The 23,201-nt window shown below is 56.1% G+C and overlaps 1 protein-coding gene across 3 annotated transcripts in view; it reads left to right on the top strand.

Moving 5' to 3' along the window:
* The window catches only part of COL5A3 (collagen type V alpha 3 chain), a 35,897-nt gene extending 12,696 nt beyond the window's left edge, over positions 1-23,201 (top strand). For 2 of the 3 annotated variants that reach the window (XM_045045332.1, XM_045045327.1), the window contains exons 21-67: positions 16-69; positions 252-296; positions 457-510; positions 652-696; positions 1,620-1,673; positions 1,768-1,812; positions 1,957-2,010; positions 3,499-3,543; positions 3,660-3,713; positions 3,856-3,963; positions 4,405-4,458; positions 7,392-7,445; positions 7,912-7,956; positions 8,212-8,265; positions 8,377-8,421; positions 8,797-8,850; positions 8,950-9,003; positions 9,093-9,146; positions 9,282-9,389; positions 9,554-9,643; positions 9,903-9,956; positions 10,769-10,876; positions 10,993-11,100; positions 11,197-11,250; positions 11,698-11,751; positions 12,393-12,500; positions 12,575-12,628; positions 12,832-12,885; positions 13,001-13,054; positions 13,191-13,244; positions 13,797-13,904; positions 14,506-14,559; positions 14,722-14,775; positions 15,073-15,126; positions 15,263-15,316; positions 15,489-15,596; positions 15,743-15,796; positions 16,249-16,302; positions 16,500-16,607; positions 16,917-16,970; positions 17,051-17,086; positions 17,533-17,586; positions 18,176-18,383; positions 18,472-18,584; positions 20,124-20,192; positions 21,914-22,153; positions 22,235-23,201. In XM_045045332.1, coding sequence (XP_044901267.1) covers positions 16-69; positions 252-296; positions 457-510; positions 652-696; positions 1,620-1,673; positions 1,768-1,812; positions 1,957-2,010; positions 3,499-3,543; positions 3,660-3,713; positions 3,856-3,963; positions 4,405-4,458; positions 7,392-7,445; positions 7,912-7,956; positions 8,212-8,265; positions 8,377-8,421; positions 8,797-8,850; positions 8,950-9,003; positions 9,093-9,146; positions 9,282-9,389; positions 9,554-9,643; positions 9,903-9,956; positions 10,769-10,876; positions 10,993-11,100; positions 11,197-11,250; positions 11,698-11,751; positions 12,393-12,500; positions 12,575-12,628; positions 12,832-12,885; positions 13,001-13,054; positions 13,191-13,244; positions 13,797-13,904; positions 14,506-14,559; positions 14,722-14,775; positions 15,073-15,126; positions 15,263-15,316; positions 15,489-15,596; positions 15,743-15,796; positions 16,249-16,302; positions 16,500-16,607; positions 16,917-16,970; positions 17,051-17,086; positions 17,533-17,586; positions 18,176-18,383; positions 18,472-18,584; positions 20,124-20,192; positions 21,914-22,153; positions 22,235-22,381 — 3,441 coding nt within the window. In that variant the 3' untranslated portion in view covers positions 22,382-23,201. The remainder of the gene's footprint in view (positions 1-15; positions 70-251; positions 297-456; positions 511-651; positions 697-1,619; positions 1,674-1,767; positions 1,813-1,956; positions 2,011-3,498; positions 3,544-3,659; positions 3,714-3,855; positions 3,964-4,404; positions 4,459-7,391; positions 7,446-7,911; positions 7,957-8,211; positions 8,266-8,376; positions 8,422-8,796; positions 8,851-8,949; positions 9,004-9,092; positions 9,147-9,281; positions 9,390-9,553; positions 9,644-9,902; positions 9,957-10,768; positions 10,877-10,992; positions 11,101-11,196; positions 11,251-11,697; positions 11,752-12,392; positions 12,501-12,574; positions 12,629-12,831; positions 12,886-13,000; positions 13,055-13,190; positions 13,245-13,796; positions 13,905-14,505; positions 14,560-14,721; positions 14,776-15,072; positions 15,127-15,262; positions 15,317-15,488; positions 15,597-15,742; positions 15,797-16,248; positions 16,303-16,499; positions 16,608-16,916; positions 16,971-17,050; positions 17,087-17,532; positions 17,587-18,175; positions 18,384-18,471; positions 18,585-20,123; positions 20,193-21,913; positions 22,154-22,234) is intronic. The other variant, XM_011288971.4, reaches the window with a different exon arrangement.

Genomic DNA, 23,201 nt, shown 5'->3' with positions numbered 1-23,201 from the left:
CCTACCTCCTTGCAGGGCCCCCGAGGACTGATCGGCCCTAGAGGCTCCCCTGGTCCCCTGGGACGCCCGGTGAGACTGTCGCTATCTGTCCACCTCTCTGCTTGTCTTCCGCTCACCTCTGTCTCCTCTGCGTGCCCATTTCTGTTACCTGATTTCGCTGCCTGCTCATCTTCCCACCTGTACCTCTCGGTGTCTCAGACTCAGGCTCCTGTGTGGTATCTGCCCGGGTCTCACACCCTCTCCTCCCCCAGGGTGTACTTGGGATTGATGGTGCTCCGGGAGCCAAGGGAAATGTGGTATGTGTCCCGCCTTCTGACCCCCAGCGCTTTCTGATGCGCTGACCCCGTGGCCATCTGTCCATATCCCTGTGCACTCCCCTGGCCCCCTTGTCAACTTCACTGGCACCTCCACGCTGGGGTCCCTTCCAGAGTCACAGCACCCCCACTTTCTCCCCAGGGTCCTCCGGGAGAACCAGGCCCTCCAGGACAGCAGGGAAATCCTGGATCCCAGGTTTGAGCTAACGATTTCAATAACCGGGGTTTGACAGCAGTCGGCCATGGTCATAGACCCCTCCTGGCCTCCCCCCCCCCCAGTTCATTGCTCATTTCTCATGTCTTCCTTTTTTTTTTTTTTCTTTCTTTATGTCCCCAGGGACTCCCTGGCCCCCAGGGGCCCATTGGCACTCCTGGGGAGAAGGTGAGTGACAACCCCACCTACCACCACCTTCTCCTGTCTTCTTCCTTCAATTCTGCTGCAGGAAAAGCTTCCCACCAGGGCCCTGTGGTTAGCCCTGGATAATGGTGAATCGCAACAATCCTTCGGCAAGCTGAGAGTTTAAAAAAAAAAAAAATCACTGACGGGAAAGGGTTGATTGGGAGAAACGGAAATAAGGCCACATTGTCAGGATTTAGGGGAACCCACAGAAGCCACTGTCATCAAAAATATTAGCGAGACCCATGGGCCAGGAAGGCCTTTCTCTGGGGTCCTGTGGTGTCATCTTTATTCCCCGGCACATGTGTTCCCTCTCCCTCAAGCAGACAGGCTTTTTCCTGCACGTGTCTTTGTCCACCCCCCGCCAGTCCCGTTTCTGCACGATTTATCACCATTTCAGCCCCCAGCTCCGCATGGCCTTATAGTTTCTTTACCTAAACCCACCTGATCATAGTTTCTATGAAGTGAGACGTCGCTTACCTCAAATTCTCAGAAGAAAATGATTGGTTTAGTTGGACCCAGTGCCCGCCTCTGGACCTATCAACTATTCGCAGAACACAGGGGTCACCTCATGCCTGTCTAGGCCCACCTCTCTCAGATGAAGGTGGAGGCACTTCTAAAGAAAGGGATGTAGCTGGGGAGTCCCCCAGCCCAACGTGTTCCTCACCCTGTTTTTACCTCCTTTGTCTCCACTCTCCCAGGAGTGAAGGATTTCTGAGGTTCAGAGAGGGAAAGGGGCTGGCCCAGGGTCACTCAGTAAGACTGGGCAGAGCTAGGGAGAGGTTCTGTAGCCTGTGGGGTGTGCTTGTTCTGTGACCTTGATGTCGCTGCATGTCTGAGTAGGGCTGTTCTTGGTGGGATGCCAGACTGAGACTCTGTGTCTCTCCCTACTGTTCATCTTCTTTCAGGGGCCCCCTGGAAATCCAGGTATTCCAGGCATTCAAGGATCTGATGGCCCTCCGGTGAGAAGTGGGTGCTGGCAGAAGGAGGAAGGAGGAGGGGGAGGCTTGGGAATTTGGATGGCAAATCCGGGTCCCTGACAACTTCTTTCCCCAGGGTCACCCAGGCCATGAGGGTCCCACAGGAGAGAAAGGGGCCCAGGTGAGTGGCCTGGAGAGAGGCCGGGTTGGGGATGAGGGTTGGTAGGTCAGGGCCAGGAGTCAGGGGCTCATGAGGAGAGGAACGAGGGCACTGGTAACATGGAGGGGGAAGGACAGGACGGCACTGATCTTATCTCCATCCCAGGGTCCACCAGGGTCAGCAGGACCCCCGGGCTATCCTGGACCTCGGGGTGTGAAGGTAGGTGATGCTTGGGGCGCATAAGTAGGGGTGATTCATTGGCATGAGCTCCAGGGAACCAGCTTCATGGTAAACCTGTGCACATGTGCTGAGAGGTATCGATCTGCAGGAAAGGTGTGGTGGGAGTGGGGTTTCAATCTGAGTGACAATAGGTAGAAACGTGTGTCTTACCTGGAGCTGAACAGCCAAAGGGAGGTACCGTCATGTAGTTGTCACCTTGTAACTGAGAATAGTTAGGCCCATGAAGGGCCTAAGCTCAGTCCGGGTCAGCACTCTGTAGCGAAGCAGACAGTTTATGTCTTACCTCAAGCCCAGGGCCATATGATCCTCAAGCACAGAAATGCTGGGATAAGCCAAGAGCCGTACTGTTGACCGAGGGCAGGGACGTTGGACTTCACATTTGTAGGAGTCCAGTCACGTTGTAGCCAAGTATGGTACCTGTGGTCCGAGAACAGAGTTTGGTGGTAGCCAAGAGGCAACTTGTCACATTTTTGCACTGGAGGTAAGCTCAGTTATCTCCGAGCCAAGGAGGCGGTTCTATTGCAGCTGGCCACAGAGTCCTATGGGTGGCCAAAGTCAGAGTTATGTTGTAACCAGCCATAATTATAGAGAGCGAGTTGAAGGCCGTGTTGTAGCTGAGTCTAGTTTCGTTGTAGCCAGGGTCAGAGAATCACGGTAGCCAAGCTTGGTTACACTGCAGTCAAAGGAATTGCCCGGAGGCAGGCGAGGGTCAAAATACTTCTACTGTATTTAAGTACAACTTCATTGTCGGCTTTGAGCTCAGTTAAACCTTGTGTCTCTGTGGCTGGAGACGGTCATGCTATCGTCAAAACACAGTTATGTTGTATCCAAGTGCAATTTCATTACAGTCTCTGAGCTCAGTTACATGTGTCTTTCTGTGGCTGGAGACAGTCATGCTATTGTCAAAACACAGTTAGGCTGTATCCAAGTGCAATTTCTTTATAGTCTCTGAGCTCAGTCGCATTGTAGCCAAGTGCAGTTTTCACTGCAACCCAAGCCCGGGGTTTGGGCACCTGGGCTTGAACTGAGCAGCCTTGGTGTAGCTAAGCACAGACTGGCTTTGTGGCCAGGCACAGAGTCGCATTGTAGCCAGCACAATGGGGAACATTCCTTTGCCTTTAGAATGAGACTGGGGCCTGGAATGTTCATCCTCATTCTCCTTCCAGAAGGAACTGTGGACACTGTGTCCCCGGGAGATTGGAATCAATTACTCGGAAATTTGGCCTTCCCTGCACACCCCCACACAGATGACCTTGGGAGGCTGCCAGTGGGAAGAGGGGCGGAGAGGCAGCCTCTTGCACACCACGCTAGCAAGGCTTTGCAGAAGGGTCATTTCCTCTGAGGCTGCCCCCTTCCACTCGTGTCCAATATCCTTTTGGGACTGTCCTGACTGTTTTGGGACAGGGAACTGAGTTGGAAGGCCCTTCTGAAGGAGGAGAGGGACTGGAGGTCTCTTTTGTTTTTCAGGGCACCTCTGGCAACCGTGGCCTCCAGGGGGAGAAAGGAGAGAAGGTGAGAAGGAAAGGGATTCCTGGTTGAGGGGAGCCCTAATAACGGGCTTCTGGTTGTGTCCCTTCCCTGAAACCCTGACCTCTGACCTCTGACCTCTAACACTCTCTCTCCCCCAGGGAGAGGATGGCTTCCCAGGCTTCAAGGGCGATGGGGGGCTTAAAGGAGATCGGGTAAGATGATTTCCAGATGAGGGATCTAGTGGTTCTGGGGAGTTTGGGGAAGACATTGGTGGGGGTGGGGGTGCTCGGGCTAAGACAGGGAGCTGGAGGCGGCCGGAGTGACACAGGGCCTGATACCGCCTTTCTATTGCAGGGCCCCCCCGGGCCCCCCGGGCCTCGGGGAGAAGATGGTCCCGAAGGGCTGAAGGGGCAGGAGGGGCTGGCCGGCGAGGAGGGGCCCCCAGGCTCAGCTGGGGAGAAGGTGAATGGACCATGGTCACCCTCTCCAGTCTACCCTCCAGCTTCCCATCCCACAGCGAAGGTGTTCCCTGGCCCTTTGCCTTCTGCCCTTGGCTGTTTTGTCTCCAGCCTCAGGAGACTGCTACCTCGCTTACCGTCTCTGATTCCTTCACTCATCATGATAGAGAAATTGCACATACTACATTATCTGATTTTTATCCCCACCGCAGGCGACGGGCATTTTTACCCCCATTTTGCAGACAAAGAAACTGAGGTTCGCAACAGAATTGAATGGAATGAGTTGCCCAAAGACATGCCTGTAGCAGGCAGGAGCCAAGACTTGAACTCACGTTTCCCTGAATTCTATGCTGTTGTCCCTGCCCCCCTGTCCCAGCCATCCTGCCCTTTCTTTCCTGATCCTCAGGGTTCAACTCCTGACCTTTGTCCCATAATTTTTCTGCAGGGCAAGCTGGGGTTGCCAGGTCTCCCAGGTTACCCAGGACGTCCAGGCCCTAAGGTAAGAAGCTAAGGGGTCAGGGGTGGGCAAGGGCAGGACTCAGAGACTAATCAGCATCTGGAGGGCCAGGCTGTGGTCTGGGGGACTGAGCCATCCACCCCACGGGTCACTGAGAGACGGCGAAGACGTGAGCTTTCGCATCAGACTTGGGTTCAGATACCGACCCCTTACCTGCTAAGTGATCTTGGTCAAGTCTCTTGAACCCACTTGCTTGTTGCAAAATGGAGATCCTGTATTTGTCTCATCAACTTGATTATAGTAACATTGATAATTTTGGTAATCAAACTATAGGATCCTTCTTATTTGGTGTGATTGAGGTTGGTTCAAAGTCAGTAAGGAGGAGAATCACAAAAAATACACATCTGACCTCTCTCTCCTCCCTCTCTGCCCCTCCCCCACTCATGTTCGCGCACACACTCTCTCTCTCTCTCAAGATAAATAAACTAAAAAAACAACAACACACACACACACACAAAACAGAAATGGCCTCCTAAATGGCTCAGTCAGTGAAGCGTCTGACTCTTGATATTGGCTCAGGTCATGACCTCATAGTTTGTGAGATCGAGCCCCACATCGGGCTCTGTGCTGACAGTGTGGAGCCTGCTTGGGATTCTTTCTTTCCCTCTCTCTCTCTCTCTCTCTCTCTTTCCTCCTTCCCCTCCCCTGCTCCTGCTCTCTCTCTCTCTTTCAAAATAAACTTAAAAAAATACATATTTGACATATCTTGAATTATAACATATTAAAATGCACTTATATAAAATGTACATTTGTTTTGCCAATGTTTTGATGGATGAGGCTGCTGATTAGACATGTATTTCTGCCTAAACCACACCCTCATTACATCACTGATGATTTATAGTGTGGGTTTATATAAAATGAAGCAGAAACTTGGACACTTGGGAAGAGAGCTGAGTGCAGAATCCTTCCAGAGTGCCACAGTTTGTCATTTCCATCTGACAGTCATCTTATGTGTGCCTAATTTGACAGTGACTTTTTTTTTCAGTGACTTCCCTCTCTATAGCGAGTCTTTTCCATTTGACTTAGGTTCAATAGATGTCTTTTTTTTTTTTTTTCCATTCTTCATTCCATCCGTTGTTGTAAAAACGTTCACTGAGTCACATGACTCCGAGAGCAAGGGCAACTGACATAAACCGATTTGGGAGGAAACTCAAGGCACCGTAACTTAGAATAGAACTCAATCTGCTGGAGCAGAAGTGCATGGGAGTTAGAGCAAAGCCTCCTAGCCACGACCAGTCTGTGTGTTTTGGGCATCGCGTGCTACACGGCAGAAGGCATGGTGTGTTGGTTGAGTTGAGGTGCCTTAGCCAGTGTCAGGGTCTTAGCGCTGTAACAAAAATACTTTAGATGGGGGGGGGGCTGAAACAACAGAAATTTATTTCTCACAGTTTTGGATGCTAGAAGTCTGAGACCAAAGGTTTAGCATGGCGGTGGGAGAGAAAGAGAGACAAGGAGAGGGAAGAAGGGAGGGAGAGAGAGACAGAGAGACCTAGACTCCTTTTCTTTTTAAAGTGTTTTTTTTTCTCATTTTATTTATTTTAAAGAGAGAAGGTGGGGCAGAGGGGCAGAGGGAGAGAGAGAGAGAATCCCAAGCAGGCTCCACACTGTCAGCGCGGAGCCCGAGATGGGGCTCGGACTCACGAACCGTGAGATCATGACCTGAGCCAGTCACATGCTTAACCGACTGAACCACCCAGGCCCCCCTCCAAATGACCATTCTTCAACATAGGGCTTCAACATATGAATTTTGAGGGGACACAAACATTCAGTCCATAGCAGTCAGTGATAATCAGCATGAATGATGACAGCTGATATTTCATAAGCACTTACTATGTGCCACACACAGTGTAAAATGCTTCCTATTCATTATTCTGTTTAATCCTCACCAGGGACACCTGGGTGGCTTAGTCAGTTAAGCGCCCAATTTTAGCTCAGGTCATGATCTCATGGTCCGTGAGTTCACGTCCCACATCGGGCTCTGTGCTGTCAGATTGGAGCCTGGAGCCTGCTTCGGATTCTGTGTCTCCCTCTCTCTTTGCCCCTCCCCCGCTCATGCTCTGTGTCTCAAAAAATGAATAAACATTAAAAAAAAATTTTTTTTTAATCTTCACCAAAAACTTGTGAGGGAGGTATCATTGGTGTCCCCAGGCTACAAATGAGGAAACTGATGCTCAGAGAGGGTAGGCCATTTGTCCAGGGCCACACAGCTAATCCAGTGGGGGGTCTGGGATTCAAAACATGGTGAGGAGCGGGAGGGGATAGCAGAACCTGTGATGTGTTCCTCTGTGGGGACGGGGGAGGATGCCTCCAAATGGGCAGGACAGCATGGACTGGGGTCAGTCAGTTAACCAATATCCAGTAAGCCCTGTCTGTGTACCAGGTTGAGGGGATTAAGATCAGGAGATCAGAGCACCATGTCAGAGCAGAGAAAACAGACAACGGATGAGTAAGCAAGTGAACAAGGTCATTTCAATATAAATATTATGGGAAAACAAACTAGGGCAAGGTGACAGAGGGTGACTTGGAGGACGTGGTGGTCAGGATGGTGGCAGAAGGCTTCTCTAAGGAACTGACATGTAAATGAGATCCAGACCATAGGGATACCTGCCTGTGTGGGGACCTGAGAGACGAGCATTTTAGACGAAGGAAGCAGCCAGTGCAAAGGCCCTGAGGCAGGAGTGTACTGGTGTGCCTGAGTAGCATGGAGGAGGCCAGTGTGGCTGAAGTGGAGGGAGCAAGGGGTGAGCGAGGGGAAAGAGGACGGCAGAGGGCTGCCTGGGAGGAGGATGGGCCTGGAAGGACCAAAGAAACTTCTGGAAAGGATGGAGTGGCTGAAGGGTGAGGGGTCAACTTTGCTGACCACCCACTCCACAGCCACCACCCCCCATCTTTTCTCTCTGTTTCTCTCAACTCAGGGATCTGCTGGCTTTCCTGGGCCGCTGGGACCCTTAGGAGAAAAAGGGAAGCGGGTGAGTCCGGGGGCCGGGGGAAGGGTAGGGCTTATTCGGGGGAACACGTGCAGCTCTGCACGGCAGCGGGTAGGCCCCCGTAGCTAAGCCTGGAAGCACTTGTCTGCACGCATATTCCCATCTGCGGTGCGGGGCACAGGTAGGTGACCCCCCTCGCGTTACTGCGCGTGAGTCTGCGCGTATGGGTGCCTCTCGGTGTAGATCAGATGGGGTCTGGGTGTTACAACCCGCGGGCCCGCGGTAAACAAGGACATAAGCCTGCATGCACGTGCGTGGCCGTGGACATAAATGTGCGTAGGGGTGTGTGTGTGTGTGTGTGTGTGTGTGTGTGTGTGTGTGTGTGTAAAAGGCTTGTGAAGAAATGTACAGCAGGTGCCCGGGTACAGGTCTGTGCCCGGTTGTGTGTGTTTCCCGTCTTTGTGCCATAACTGTCTTCTGCTTCCCTGTCACCTGATTTGTTCTCCAGGGCAAAGCGGGGCAGCCGGGCCTGGAAGGAGAGCGGGGGCCACCAGTAAGAAGAGTGAATGCTCCCCCATCCTGCTGGGCCTTGGGGGGCAGGGCTGCGAGGAGGGGCTGCAAGAGGAGACGCGGGGGGTGTGGGGGGGGAATCGTGAGCGGGCAGGGCAGAGCGTCTGGGGTCTGGGTTATGTCCGTGTCCCTGGTGGGGCAAGGAGGGGTCACGACGGGAGGCGGCCCGGGCGAGTCGGGCTTGTCTCCTAGATTCCCGCACCCTCTCACTTCTCATCTTTGCTTCTTTGCTACTCAGGGCTCCCGTGGAGACAGGGGCCAACCGGGTCCCACCGGGCAACCGGGACCCAAGGTATGGGCTGGGTGGGCGATCGGGCCCTCGTGCGGGCCCCCCCGGCCCGGGCTCCCCCGGCCCTCCCTGTGAGTTTGTCCTGCAGCCTGAATCCCATCCACTCTGTCCTAGGGTGACGTGGGCCAGGACGGGGCCTCTGGGATCCCTGGGGAAAAGGTGAGTGAGTGTGTGTGTGTGTGTGTGTGTGTGTGTGTGTGTGTGTGTGTGTTTCGGGATGGGAGACGAACCCAGGAGGTGGTTAGGGTGCAGTGGAAGGAACACAGCCTCTGAAGTCCGGAGCTGTGAGTTCAAGCCCTCGCTCTGCCACTCAGCTGCTGCGTGACCTTGGGCGAGTCACTCCACCTCTCTGGGCCTCAGTTTCCCCCTCTATAAAATGGGAATAACCACAAAGGGCTGCAGTGACAATTGGAATGAATGACTGCGGGTGCGTGTTTGGCCCCCTGCCCGGTGTGCAGAAAGCACTCCACGTGCTCGGTATGTGGGGCTCGGGGGGCAGGAGGGATGAGACCGTGGCTTCTGGTTCCATTTCAGGGCCTCCCAGGTCTGCAGGGCCCTCCTGGATTCCCCGGGCCAAAGGGTCCCCCTGTAAGTGCGTGCACCCTGGGTGGGGGGGGCCCGGAGGGAACCCAGGGAGTGGGGAGACTCCTTAGTGCCGTCTCATCTCCCTCCCACCCTGCTCCCCAGGGTCCCCAGGGGAAGGACGGGCGTCCCGGGCACCCTGGACAGAGAGGAGAACTGGTGAGTGGCCCTTGACTTCTGACCCCTCACCCCCTGAGGCTCTCTGGTTCTCTCTCCCATGTGACACCCCTTTAAATTTTTCTCCCCAGGGCTTCCAAGGTCAGACAGGCCCACCTGGACCAGCTGGTGTCGTGGGTCCTCAGGTCAGAAGGGAGCCCACAGGTCTTTCCAGTTTTGCAGATATTTCGGGGGGAGGTGCATCTCAGACAGACCTTCCCCCCGCAACCGCCCCCGACCCCGGGCGGCCTCCATTCAAGAGAAGCTTCCTTCCTCTCCAGGGAAAGACAGGAGAAGCGGGACCTCTGGGCGAGAGGGGCCCCCCAGGCCCGCCTGGACCCCCAGGTGAACAAGGTCTTCCGGGCCTGGAAGGCAGAGAGGGTGTCAAGGTGAGACCCTACCCCCTAAGAAATCTGGCTGAGTGGCCCCAGAGATTGGCCCCACGCCACCCCGAGGCTCAGAATCAGCTCCGTGGGGGAGGGGCCCAGATTCACAGAGGGGAAAGCACCTCTGCACCTCTCTGGAGGCTGACCTTCCCCCTGCACTCCCGTAGGGAGACCTGGGGCCACCCGGGCCCCTTGGGAAGGAAGGGCCACCTGGACCCAGGGGCTTCCCCGGCCCCCAAGGAGCCCCTGGTGACCCCGTGAGTATTCTTTGGAACCCCTCCTAAATGTGCCTGGCTGGCCTGTGAAGCAGAGAAGGAAAGGGGGGCTCGGGGGGAGGGACATGGTGATGGCATCCCGGGTGCAGTAAAGGAATCATAGCCGGAGGGACCTAAAGGAGAGAGACCCCTGACCTTCAGTGCCCAGGAGGAAGGTGGGAACTGTGAGCCCCCAGAGTGAAGACAGGACCTGGGCCACACCCTTGGGGGGGTCTCTTGACTGAATCATCTCCTCCCTCAGGGACCTATTGGTTTAAAGGGTGACAAAGGCCCCCTGGGCCCTGTTGGAGCCAATGTAAGTGTAACCCCATCTGCTGGGTGGGGGGCAGTGTGTGTGTGTGGGGGGGGCTTGGGGCATCTGGGAAGCTGGGCATCGCTATGATTAAGTCCACTATTTTGGGTGTCAAACAGGCCTGGGTCACCCTCGTGACCTCAGTTTTCTCATCTGTAACACAGCCCCGCCCCACAGACTGTAAATCTCAGTGAGATGATCCGTCTGACACATACTTACCTGCATGCCAGACATCAACATATAAAAACCTCCCTTCTCCTGGAGCTTCTGTTCTAGTTGGTGATGAATGACACAGAGAAGGGGGAGTAGGGAGAGAGCAGTTGAAATGGGTTGGTCAAGGAAGGCCCCCTGAGAAGGTGACATTTGAGCTGAGACTTGAAGGAGGTGAAGGAGGAGCCATGCGGATATACAGGGGAAGGGTGTTCCAGGCAGAGGGAATAGCATGTGCAAAGGCCCTGTGGTTGGGGTGTGCTAGCATGTTGGAGGAAATACTGAAGAGGCCTGTGTGACTGGAAAGAAGTGAGGAGGGGTGAGTGGGAGGCGGAGAGGGCAGGAGGTGATGAGGCAACTCGTGCAGAGCCTTGTGGGCTACCAGGAGGACTTCGCATTTTCCCTGAGTAAGGTGGGAGCCGTGGAGGGCTGTGGGCAGAGGGACATGTGTACCCTGACTCAGGTGTCCCTCTGGCCACTGTGCGGAAGGGAACAGATGGATATGACGCTGGTTAACTACCTGCCTCAGTGCCTGGTGGCTTGAAACCCCCTCTATCCATGAGAACTTTTGCTATTTTTCCCACACTTCTCACCCCTGTTTCCAGGGCCCTCCTGGGGAGCGGGGTCCTGTGGGCCCGGCAGGAGGCATGGGGCTTCCTGGCCAAAGTGGAGGCCAAGGCCCTGTTGGCCCGGCAGGCGAGAAGGGGTCCCCGGTAAGTGCCTGCCTGCTACAGTCCTCAAGCATCCTCAGGACCCAGCACCCCCCACATCTCCGGACCTTCACCTCTGCCCTGGCCCCTGACCATCCCCTCTTCCACTCCCCCATCAGGGCGAACGTGGCTCCCCTGGCCCCACCGGCAAAGATGGGATCCCAGGGCCCCTGGGGCTTCCTGGACCGCCGGGAGCTGTTGGGCCTTCTGGCGAGGATGGGGACAAGGTGAGTTCACGGACACAAGAGCTCGTGGAGGAGGGGCTGGGGGGCTCAGGGTAGGGAGAGGCCATGTTGGTCCTCCCTCACCTGTTTCCTCTGCAGGGGGAAGTGGGTGCCCCTGGCAACAAAGGGAGCAAAGGCGATAAAGGGGATGCGGTGAGTGTGGGGGCCAGTGAGGGAGGTGGGCCTGGGGGAAGGCAGAGGGATGTGAAGGATGAGGGGGATAGCTGGGACCCCAGGAGAATGGGAAGGGTGCTGAGATGGCTACCCTCTCCTCTCCCTTTCCTTGGTGGCCATCTCTCTGTCTGTGACTCTGCATGGCCCTGGGGCATCACCTCCCCAGCTTCCCTCTAGGACCTTCAGCCAAAGCGTTGCATCTGTAAGCCAGCTCAGTCCCTGGAGGGACTTCTGGGGAAAAGTCCTAGTGACCCAAGCATTGGACGATGTCTGTATCTGATCCCACTTGTTGGTGGCTAGGACGACAGGACTGTGGGGGAAGCAGCTCTTGCTTCCAGGCGGGGGCAGTGGGAGGCAGTGAATGTCATCTTGAGCGCGCTCCCAATCTTGAATTTGAGGTGTTTTTGGCTGTGTTCCCTCCCCCAGGGCCCGCCTGGACCAACAGGGGTACGGGGTCCCGTGGGACACCCAGGCTCCCCGGTGAGTGCTCTTGGCTTTGTGGCCATTGCCTGGATCCCAGATGGGAAGGGACAGCGTCCTCCACCATGACCCAGACCCAAACTCAACCCCACCCCTACCCCTCTGTGATGACACCCAACAGGAACTCATCCCAGAGTCTGGCTCAATCCCAACCTCAACCTGAACCCTGAAGGCCATCACAGTTCCAGTCTCAACCCCACTTATGACCTGAACCTCAATCCCAGCTTAAACTTTATCTTCAAATCTGAGCCTTGACCCAGTCCTACCCTGAAGCCCAACTTTGACCCACCCTCCAGTGCTGACCCCAAACCTGGACCCAAACTTTGAATCTGACTTTGGCCCCAATGTCAAGCCCGACCCTAAATTTCACCTCCACCTCGTCTGAACACTGCTCATGACCTTGACCTCAACCCACCACCCAATGCCCATCTCACCACTCGCTGCCCATCTGAAAACTTTGACTCAACTCTTGACTTAATTCCCAAACTCTGACCCTTAACCTGTACCCCCACCTCCAAGCCCAGCCCTGACCCTTTCCAAACTTAATCCCAAACCTGACTGCAACCGTTAACCTGACTTTGACCCTGTCTCCAACCCTTGACCCACACCCTCACTGTGCCCTGTTTCTGTCCTTCTCCCAGGGAGCAGATGGGGCTCAGGGACGCAGGGGACCACCAGGCCTCTTTGGGCAGAAGGGAGATGATGGAGTGAGAGGCTTCGTTGGGGTGATTGGCCCCCCTGGCCTGCAGGTGTGTGTCTGAGTTTGGGGGCGTGGCCTCTTTCCCCACACTCTGTGCTCCAATCTTGCTTCTTTGTTCCACAGGGACTGCCGGGCCCTCCTGGAGAGAAAGGGGAGGTCGGAGATGTAGGGTCCATGGTATGGACAACCTGGGGAAGGTGGGAGGGCACGAGGATAGCAGGGTGGTGGTGACCGTTAGACTGATTTGGAGGTGGTGGTGTCACAGGGCACATTGTCATTTTAAGATGATGCTGGGAACCAGCATTAAGGATGGTGTTTGTGGTTAGTGGTGCCTTTGAGGGGTCATGAGGTCACTGGATGCTATTCTGACTGTCTCACAGGGTCCCCATGGAGCTCCAGGCCCTAGGGGTCCCCATGGCCCCAGTGGATCGGAGGTGAGGACCCTCTGTGGGGGGTGGGCAGGATGCCTGAGAGGTGGGGGCATCCATTTCCCAAGAAGGGGCTGTTGGCATCCTGCAGTCCCACTTCTACCCCTTGCTGTCTCTCCAGGGCCCTCCAGGGCTGCCCGGGGGAGTTGGTCAGCCGGGCGCTGTGGGCGAGAAGGTGAGAGAACGAGGGCAGGGGACTGCCTAGGGTTGGGAAGGCACAGCCAGTCTTGCTTGGGGGTGGCTGTTCTGGGGAGCTCCTTCCTGTCTGTCATAATCAGACCTCTCCTTACGCTCAACTTCGCCTCCTACAGGGTGAGCCAGGGGAGGCTGGAGACCCAGGACCCCCAGGAACCCCAGGCATCCCTGTGAGTGACTGTGTCCTGTGCCCCTGCACCCATCTCAGGGAACCTCTGACCCCTGGGCATCTTGGGGCACCTTGACCCCCGGGCAGACCAGAGTCACCATTGACCCAGGACCTATGGGTAGCCCCAGTTGTCTTGATGACAGAGCCCTGGAAGGTCTCAGATAGGGCTGCTACACAGAGTTCTTCAGGTTGTACACTGCACAAGGGTGTGGGGCTGAGAGGGGGGGGGTGGGGGCTCGGATCCAAGCCATACACCCTGAGTTGGGGATGAACTTCCCAGAGGGATCCCCTTTTCTAATTCACTCCAATGTGGCATGTGGGCTAGACCAAACTTGGTCATGATCTCTGAGCACCTGGGCCATCCTTGCCCCTGACTCCTATAAGTCCTAGATCCTGTGACCTCTGACTCTTGGACAGTCTAGGCTACTCTGACCCCTGGCCCCAGGAAGTCCCAGACTACCCAGATTCTTCAGTCCAGGGATGCTGACCCTTGACCCCTGACCCTGGACTCTTGTCTAGGCTGTTCTGACCTCCGACCTCTATTTCTACAAAGGGGCCCAAGGGAGAAATTGGTGAAAAGGGGGACTCGGGTCCATCTGGGGCTGCTGGACCCCCAGGCAAGAAAGGCCCCCCTGGAGAGGATGGAGTCAAAGGGAACGTGGTGAGTCCTCGGAGAAGAGGAGGCAGAGATGGGGAGGGGCCTTGACCCTGCTCCCCGACTTCTAGAGCAGGGCTTCCCTCCTCCCACCTGCTGGCCCCCGAGCCACCCAGAACGTGGCTGACGATGACCAAAGGCACGCTTGTATGTCACGGGATGGGGTGGAAGTTGCTCCCACACGGAACCGATCTGGAAATGTTGGCAACAGAGCTGGGGCTGATGTGGGATTTAGCACCAGGGTGGAGGCTGAGACCGCCCCCCCTCCCCCGGCCACAGCAGTGGGGCTTGGGGTGGCTGGCAGGGCAGTGAGGACCTCCGGAGTCTGTGGGACCTCAGTTTGCATCTCACCCCTTTTCTGAGGGTCAGTTCCGTTGAGTTGTGGGCTGGGAGACACCTGATGGATGAAGTGAGGTGATGCATGTGATGCCCCTAGGTCACCGCCTGCACGCGTTAGACTGTAGAAAGCTCTCTCTCCCAGGGCAGAGATTTTGTGTTTTGTTCACTATGTGTCCTCAGCAGCCCAAGCTGTGCCTGGGCGCTGTTCACCTGTCAGACAAATGCTCGGTAATTCAGAAATGTGATTATTCGTCATTCTGTCTTCCAGGGCCCCACTGGGCTCCCAGGAGATCTAGGCCCCCCCGGAGACCCAGGAGTTTCGGTGTGTGTGAGCCCCCCACTCCCACAATATATTCCTAATTCTGCCCCCATCTCACCTCCCTCCACAGACTTGGGCAAGGTCAGGGGAGCACATAAGCTTTATGTGTCCCCAAGCTTCACCCCAAACTCGTATTGCCTCCATGACCCCTCCCATCCCCCACAGGGTATAGACGGCTCCCCAGGAGAGAAAGGAGACCCTGGTGACGTTGGGGGACCGGTGAGTGGGGGAGCAGAGCATGTCGTGCTGGCAGAGGGGGGTTGGGGCTGGTGAGTGGGTAGACTGGGGGGGCCGGAGGAGTAGGCTGATGAGGTACCCAGGGCCCCCATACAGCACCTGCTTTGCCGCTCTGGGCCGTCACCACGGACGGTGAGCAGCTTAATGGAGGAGGTGGGAGACGGCTGGTGCTGTGGGGATGTCTGGGGAAGGCTGTCCTGGGATCACAGGCATCCTGACACATAGCCCTGCTCAACCGACGTGAGCTAATACTACCCTGGTACCGTTACATATCCATAGGGTCCGCCTGGAGCTTCTGGGGAGCCTGGGCCCCCTGGGCCCCCCGGCAAGAGGGTAAGTGAGACCTGCCTCCTGGCTGATCCACTTTGATCCACTCCAGCTTTGATCCACTCACCCCCACAGGCCCCCGCCCACCTCCACAGGCCCCCTCACCCCCAAAGCATCCCTCCTACACTCTTTCCCTCCTCAGGGTCCTTCAGGCCGCATGGGTCCAGAAGGCAAAGAAGGGGAGAAAGGGGCCAAGGTGAGTACCCCCCCGCCCAGGGAGGGTCCCCGTGTTGATCCTCGGCCAACAGATGGGCCATCAGAACGGGTGCCCCAATTCCTTCCCCCTCCCTGATGGTTCTTGGCTGGGAGGCCAGGAGGAAGGAACTGTCTGAGACTTTCTGCCCTTCCCTTGCCCTGGTCTGTTTCAGGGGGAGCCAGGTCCCGACGGGCCCCCAGGGATGACGGGCCCAGTGGGGGCTCGAGGGCCCCCTGGACGTGTGGGGCCTGAGGGTCTTCGGGGGATCCCCGGCCCTGTGGTGAGTAGGGTGGGATCAGACCCTCTGTGTGTGACCCACCTTATGCTTTCTAATCACAGCCTGAGGTGGCTGACCCTGGAGGGCTTTGGGGACATCTACACGGGGTCTGGCCGAGTGCAGCACCCCTACGTTCTGCTTCATCCTAGGGTGAACCAGGCCTCCTGGGACCTCCTGGAATGATGGGCCCTCCTGGACCCCTGGTAAGAGACCTCTTTGTCCCTGGTGTCTCGGCATGGAGAACCACACTGGGCATCCAGTGGCCACCTGGTGCCGTGGGCTCACCCCTCACTGACAGTCCATCTGACCACCTGTACTAACCATCTATCTTGATGGTCTTATCCTGATGGTCTATACCGACCCTCCATCTTGGTGGTTTATACCGACCACAGTGACCATCATGACGAGCCAAACTGACCATCTATGTTGATAGTCGACACTGACCACCCACGGCGATCCTGACCACGGACCATTCATACCGGACCTCTCCAGCCAGCCCTTCATTATCCCTTGTCATCAGCCCTCTCTCCTGACCATCCCCATGATTCCCATTTGAAACATGAGCAATTTCCCATTTGACTACCCTCCAATCACCCACATGAACCTTGAGATTTTGTGTTTGAGCCTGACTAACTGAGCCTCACTCTCCCTCCAGGGGCCCTCTGGCCTTCCAGGATTGAAGGGAGATGCTGGCCCCAAGGGGGAAAAAGTAAGGATGCCTCCTTCCATTATTCTCCCCCAGTTACCTCTGTCTCCTCCACATTTACCTCCCTCCCTGGCCAGAGGGCTGAGAATTTGGGGTCTCCTCTGCTCCCAACCTCATTACCCCGAGGCTCTAGAAGAAAAATCCTCCAGCAATCCCCCCACCATATTTCTTTCCCCGTGTGTGCCTCTCTCGTCCTCCAGGGCCACATTGGATTAATTGGCCTCATCGGCCCCCCTGGGGAAGCTGGTGAGAAAGGGGATCAGGGGTTGCCAGGCGTGCAGGGCCCCCCCGGCCCCAAGGGAGAACCCGTGAGTGTGTGTTCTACCCCAAGTGGAAAGAATGTATTCAGAGGAAGGGGTGGGTGGGGGGGAAGAATTGGGGCTTATTTGGAGACTGTGGGGGTTGGAGACTGTGGGGGGCTTGGGAAGCCTGGTCTAGAATGATAAGAGTTGTGTCTGGGGAAAATGGCGGGGGGGGGGTGTCTCCATCTAGGGATTTGCGGGTTGGAGGCTGTGTCTGTGGCCTGTTTTTTGAGGGGACCGGAGGCTTGTCTGGGGGATGTGCCTGGATCACAGGGGTGAACCCCATCAGTGATGACCTTGGTGTCCTTTCTTCAGGGTCCCCCCGGTCCCATCGGCTCTCTGGGCCCCCCTGGGCCCCCAGGTGTGGCGGTGAGTAAGAGGGGTTTGTGGGGTGGGGTCACCGTGGTGGGGCAGCTGGGACTCCAGCCCTCCCTGTCTCTACCTCACAGGGTCCTCTGGGACAGAAGGGCTCAAAAGGTTCCCCGGTGAGTATGCACTACTCCCTCAGGCTCCCACATCCCGGCTTCCCACCCCTTTCAACGTCACCACACCCTCAATCCCTTTGCATTAATTCATTTACTCATTCAATCATGCATTCGACTATTTACTCAACACCTACCGTTGTATTTTTATCAAATCTAAAATGCCACCGATTGTGAGATGCACCATTATTTTAGAAACTACTGTGAAGAAAAAACAGTTCTGACAAGGAAACTATGACTTGCCAAAGATTTGTTAGATTTTGATTTCGGAGATGTTAAAATATGGAAAGGAAATGAGTGTTTTATAGTTGGGGCTAAAAAATTGCAGTTCCCTCCCCCAGTGCTGTGTGAGTGTGTGTGTGTGTGTGTGTGTGTGTGTGTGTGTGTGTGTGTGGGCAGGAAGGGGTCTCCATAGACAGAGTTCACTCCCAAGTGACTTCTCTCTACAGGGATCCTTTGGTCCCCGTGGCGACACTGGCCCCCCTGGCCCCCCTGGCCCTCCGGTAGGTTCCCCAGGGAGTATGTTGGGAGTGTCTGTCCCACTGGGTCCCCAAGTGCCCAGAACTGGGTGGGGCACACAGCAGGTGCTCAGGGCACCCAGGTGGGGAGGGAGGTGTCTTGAAAGCTGGGGGAGGATGCCGGCTCCGTTGGAGGGTTTAGGGGAACACCCATGGGGGCTCTGACTGGGTCTTGTCTTGCTTGACTCTGTCTCCCCCCCCCCCCCGTCTCTCCCTCCGTCCCTTCCATCTCTCCTGGCCTCTGTCTCTATTCCAAATACTTGTTGAACAATTTTGTCTCTGTTTCTTTCTCTCCCTCTGCTTTCTTTACCTCACCTTGCGGATCCCTCCACGGTGTTACTGCTTCGGTCTTTCCCCATCACTGGGTCTTTCTTTGTCTCCCTTCTATGTGTCCCTGTCCGTCTCTGCCTCTCGATGGCCCCCGTCCCTTTTTGATCTCTCTCTCCCTTTTCCTATCTATCCCCACCCCTGTGTGTCTCTGCCTCCCTTGTCTCTCTCATCTTTGCTTGTCTCTCTTCCTGTCTCTTCCTCCCGCATCTCTGCTCTCCCCTCTGCCGTCCCCGCCCCCGCTCAGGGTCCCCCGGCCGAGCTGCACGGGCTGCGCCGGCGGCGGCGGCGCTCTGTGCCCCTGGAGGGCCCGGAGGGCGGCCTGGAGGAGGTGCTGGCCTCGCTCACGTCGCTGAGCTTCGAACTGGAGCAGATGCGGCGCCCTCCCGGCACAGCTGAGCGCCCGGGCCTCGTATGCAGTGAACTGCACCGCAACCACCCGCACCTGCCGGATGGTGAGGTCCCGCCCCTGCCTGGGCCCCGTGGGCAGGAAGCCGTCGGGTCCCGCCCCCGACTCACTGACCCCACCTGGCTCTGCGGCAGGGGAATACTGGATTGACCCCAACCAGGGCTGTGCGCGGGACGCGCTCAGGGTTTTCTGCAACTTCACGGCTGGAGGAGAGACCTGCCTCTATCCCGACAAGAAGTTTGAGACCGTGAGTGCCTGGGCGGGGTGGGGGCAGGGGGCGCAGGGAGAAAGAGGGCACCGGAAACCGAATCACCCGGGCCCGTCCTCCCGCCTCCACCAAAGGCTGTCCCCTGCTTCCCCTCCCTGCCCAACACACACGCAGGCTTTGTTTGGGACCTTATCCTAACTTCATCCGACATTTGTTGAGCACCTGCTGTATGCCAAGGCCTGTGAAGGTCTGAAGGTCTGGGACCACAGCCGAGAACCAAAACAAAACTCTGCTTTTATGGAGCTCACCTTCTACGAGAAAATCTAGTGAAGGAAACAATAATGGTGGCAAATCTTTAAATAGTGCTTTATGTGTGCCAGGCTGTTCTGAGCACTAAGCTGCATCAACACTGAGGCCCAGTTCTGCCATCATCCCCCAGAGAGGGAAACTAAGGCACAGAGAAGTTACCCGAGGATTACCCAAGGCAGGCTGGCTCCAGAGTCCCAGCCCTTAACCTCCTGTAGGCACTGCCTCCTGATCTGCTATCTGAGGGGCCTGTGGACTCATTGCCCTCCAGGCTGTGGGCTGGGAGGTGAGACCACCTGGGCCCCCAGGAATACTGGGCTTCTCCATCAGGCTCAGCAGCAGAGGACAGTGGGCAGGCAGCAGCAACTCTAGAACCCCGGGTTGGGATATAAACTGGGGGGAACAGGGTTTTTTTCGTCTGCAAAACGGAGCTCAGGAAGGTATGGACTGGCTGTACAGTTGAGTGCTGATGCAATGTATCAGGAACACTGATTAGACACTGCCGATGGGCGGTGCTGTGCTAATGCCTCTGCTGCCGGTAAAGTATGTAGCCAGCACAGAACCTGCAAGAATGCATGGTGATGTCCCTCTTATTTATGATTATTTTTGACTGGCCAGAGCCCTGGTTTAGTGGGAGCTCAACCCTCCGCCTCCCCCGCACCCTTACACACTAGTGGATGGGAATACAGACACGCTCAGACCCCGAGGTCACGTAGGATTTGATCTCTAAATAGTTGCTGGCATCTGAGCCTCTCCCACCAGCTCAGCTTCCTCCGGCCCAGAGGTGTTGGGGAGGGGTGTGAAGACTGATCCAGGTTTGGGTTCCTCAGACACAGACCCTGAGACAAAGACTTGAGGGCGAGTCATTTATTTGGGAGGAGATCGCAGGAGGCACCGGGAGAGGAGGGGGGAAGTGAGAGGGGACTGGGGGAGGCAGCCGATAAGGGTTAAAATGTCACCATTGGGCACTGAAGGCTCAGTTCCACTGGGAGACTTCTGGGAGATGGTGTGGAACAGGCACGTGGGGGAGGGAGAGGGAGCTGAGCATTTATCCATCCATTCTTGTCATTGGTGGAGAGCTGCCTCAGAGGGCAGGGACTCCCAACCCCATGGTCTGCCCTGTGCACCGGCCAAGCCAACTCCCATGGCCAGAGAACAACAGCTCAAGGGTCCGGGGTATACAGTCTGCAACTTTCAGTGCTGGGAGGTAAATACAGGAAGACATGGCCGGCACCCAGGCCATCTACACTGACTACCCCCTCCCATCCCCAGGTGAAAATGGCCTCCTGGTCCAAGGAAAAGCCGGGAAACTGGTACAGCACATTCCGTCGAGGGAAGAAGGTGAGCGGCTGCAGACCGAGGTGGGGGATGTTATGAAAACTGGTGGGAACTGGCATGGGGAGTTGGAGGAGGGGCTCTGAGGGATGAGAGGAACAGGGCAGACTCACCTCTGCCTTCATGGTGATTGCAGGCTTGTAGGGGTAGCAGACTGGGGGCGGGGTAGGGGTGTGTGGAACGTCAGATGTGAAGGGGGGAAGCCCAGGGTATGGTGGAAATCCAGAGGCAGTGCTACAAGTCCCAGAGGCGTCCTGGTAGCAGTCCCAGATCAACTGAGGCCTAAAGAATGAGCTGGGTTAGCAAGTTAGGGAGGACAAGGAAAAGTGTTCCAGGCAGAGGGAACAGCATACACAAAGGTCCAGAGTTAAAAGAGGGTCTGGGGAATTGAAAGAAAAAGCCACTCGCCCTGCTCTAGAAAGTGTGAAGGGGAATGTGGTAAGAAAGGAGGCTGGGGAGGTAGGTGAGGGCTAGGCCCACCTCCCCAGAAAGACCTGTGAGCAGCAGGGAGCCATGGAATGTGCTTCAGTGAGGGAAGGACCCAAATCTAACCTCTCAGTTAGAAAAATGCTTCCGGGGCAGGTGGGGAGGAGGTGGTGACTGGCATGTTGGCCCAAGGGAGTGAAGAGGTGGCCCAGGCTGGAGCTGGTGCTGTGGGGGTGGGGAGGAGGGCATGGCTTGGAAAATCTAAGAGAGAGGCCAATAGGACCTAGTCACTGATGAAATGGAAGGGAGGGAGGAGAAGGTTGGTGGGCTGGTGTCTGGTGACATTCTGAGATATGTAGATGAGAACAGGTTTGATGGGTGGGGGGATTTGGGGTTCAGCTTGGGAACTGTTTACATGACATACGTGTATCTGCCAAGCACCGGGAATGTACCAGCAAATAACAAACACAGTTCCTGACTTCATGAAGTTGATCCTCTACCGGGAGCATAACCAAGGAAGCGGGCAGACAGGAACCCAAGAAACAAAGCTGTAATATAACGTGGGGGTATCTTGGTTTGGGTTCCCCCCAAAACAGACCCTTCCACACAGACTCAGTTGTTGCAAGTACTTTATCTGGGAGGTGATTCCAGAAAACATCGGTAGGGGCACATGGAAATGATACAGAGATGAGAAGGAGGCCAGAAGGGACGTATTACCCAGCAGGCTATCTCAGGCCCGTGCTATGTTAATAATATATTTTATTTGACCCAGTGCATCTAAAATAGTGTCATATCAATATAAAGGTTACTGAGGCATTTAAAATTTCTCCCCTACGAGTTCTGCAGAGTCTGACCCATATTTTACGTTTATAGCACATCGTAATTTGGGCACTAAATTTCATTGGAGGTTCTTGATCCATACTTAGATTTCATAAAATCTGCCTTTGAAAAAGTGGATTCGCATACTCGACCTAAGTTCTCTGATACCTGGATGGAGGCTCAGTTATTACTTATGAATTAAAGTAAAAGCATAAATACAAATTTTTAATTAAACAGTTAAGTAACATGGTTGAAAGTTTCCATCTGATTGGCCACATTTCGAGTGCTCGGTAGCCACGTGCGCCCGGGGGGCTCACAGGGGAACCGTGGGGGGCTGGATGGCGGGTAAGGCCACCCCCAAAGAAGGGGACGTGGCAGAGGTCGTGGGTCTGCCCGCGGATGGAGAGCCTGGGAGGGAGGTTCCGCAGAAGGAGTGGGGGTGACTGGGGGCACCCTCACCTCCTGCTTTGTCCCACCCCCAGTTCTCCTACGTGGACGCTGACGGGTCTCCGGTGAACGTGGTGCAGATGACCTTCCTGAAGTTGCTGAGTGCCACAGCCCGCCAGAGCTTCACCTACTCCTGCCAGAACTCTGCCGCCTGGCTGGACGAAGCTGCAGGCGACTACGGCCGCTCCCTCCGCTTCCTCGGGGCCAACGGGGAAGAGGTGTCCTTCAACCAGACGACAGCAGCCACCATCGCTGTCCCCTACGATGGCTGCCGGGTAAGGGGAAGGGCAGGGGCCGGCCAGAGTGGGGAGAGGCTTTGGCTGCCCTCCTGCTAACTCACCGTTCTGTCTTCCCAGCTCCGCAAGGGACAGACAAAGACCCTCTTGGAGTTCAGCTCTTCCCAAGTGGGGTTTCTGCCTCTGTGGGACGTGGCGGCTACTGACTTCGGCCAGACGAACCAGAAGTTTGGGTTTGAACTGGGCCCTGTCTGCTTTAGCAGCTGAGAGTCTTGGGGTGGGAGGGATAATGAGGGAGCCCCAGACGGGGCACTTTTGGTGCTGAGGCTCTGAAGCCACCGTATTTATCGTGTCCTGTGACTGTGGAGCCAGGGGAGAGTCTACTCATCACGGTCAAGCAGGCTTCCTTCTCCGTTCCAGGGGGCCGGGGGCTGCACTCCCCTGGCTCAAGTCTAGCCTCCCTTCACTGCACCACAGCTGACATACTGTAGTCTGGCTCTGCCTGCCTGCCCAGCCCTCAGCTCCCCACCCCCGAGGCCCCATGCAATGAACTTCTAACTCAGAGCTGATGAATGCCCCCCCCCCATGCCTGCCTCCCCACTCCTCGGTCAGTGCCCCCAACACCTGGTGGTGCTCCCCTTTCCAGTAGTTAAGCACTGGATGTCTCCTGATCCCAGGCTGGGACCCCTCCGCTCACTCCTATTTTCAGGTGGGTTCACAGTGAAGGAGCTGAAGTCAGGCTACAGAGGGAAGAGTGGGGCTTCCCCGGACGGAGCTGGGTGCCCCTTCCACTGCCTCAGCCCAGCTCTGAGTACTGCCCCCACCCATATCTCCCCGAACTCACCTTGCCATGCCAGGTGGTGGGGGAGCCAAGATGGTGGGGGTGAGCCAGGATCCTAATGGTGCTGCCCTATTTATACCTGGGTCTGTATTAAAAGGGAAAATCCCCTCTGTTGTATATTTAATCTGCTTCCTCCTTTAGGGAAGGCTGGGATATGATGAGAGAGATTCTAGCATGATCCCCACCCCTCCGGGGCCATAGGGCATACTTGGCATCTCAAGTCTGAGAATAAACCAGTGAACTGTG

The sequence above is a fragment of the Felis catus genome, chromosome A2, assembly GCF_018350175.1.
Source record: "Felis catus isolate Fca126 chromosome A2, F.catus_Fca126_mat1.0, whole genome shotgun sequence".
NCBI lineage: Eukaryota > Metazoa > Chordata > Mammalia > Carnivora > Felidae > Felis > Felis catus.
The sequence above is the reverse complement of the archived record's forward strand: the minus strand, read 5'-3'. Positions and strand labels throughout refer to the sequence as shown.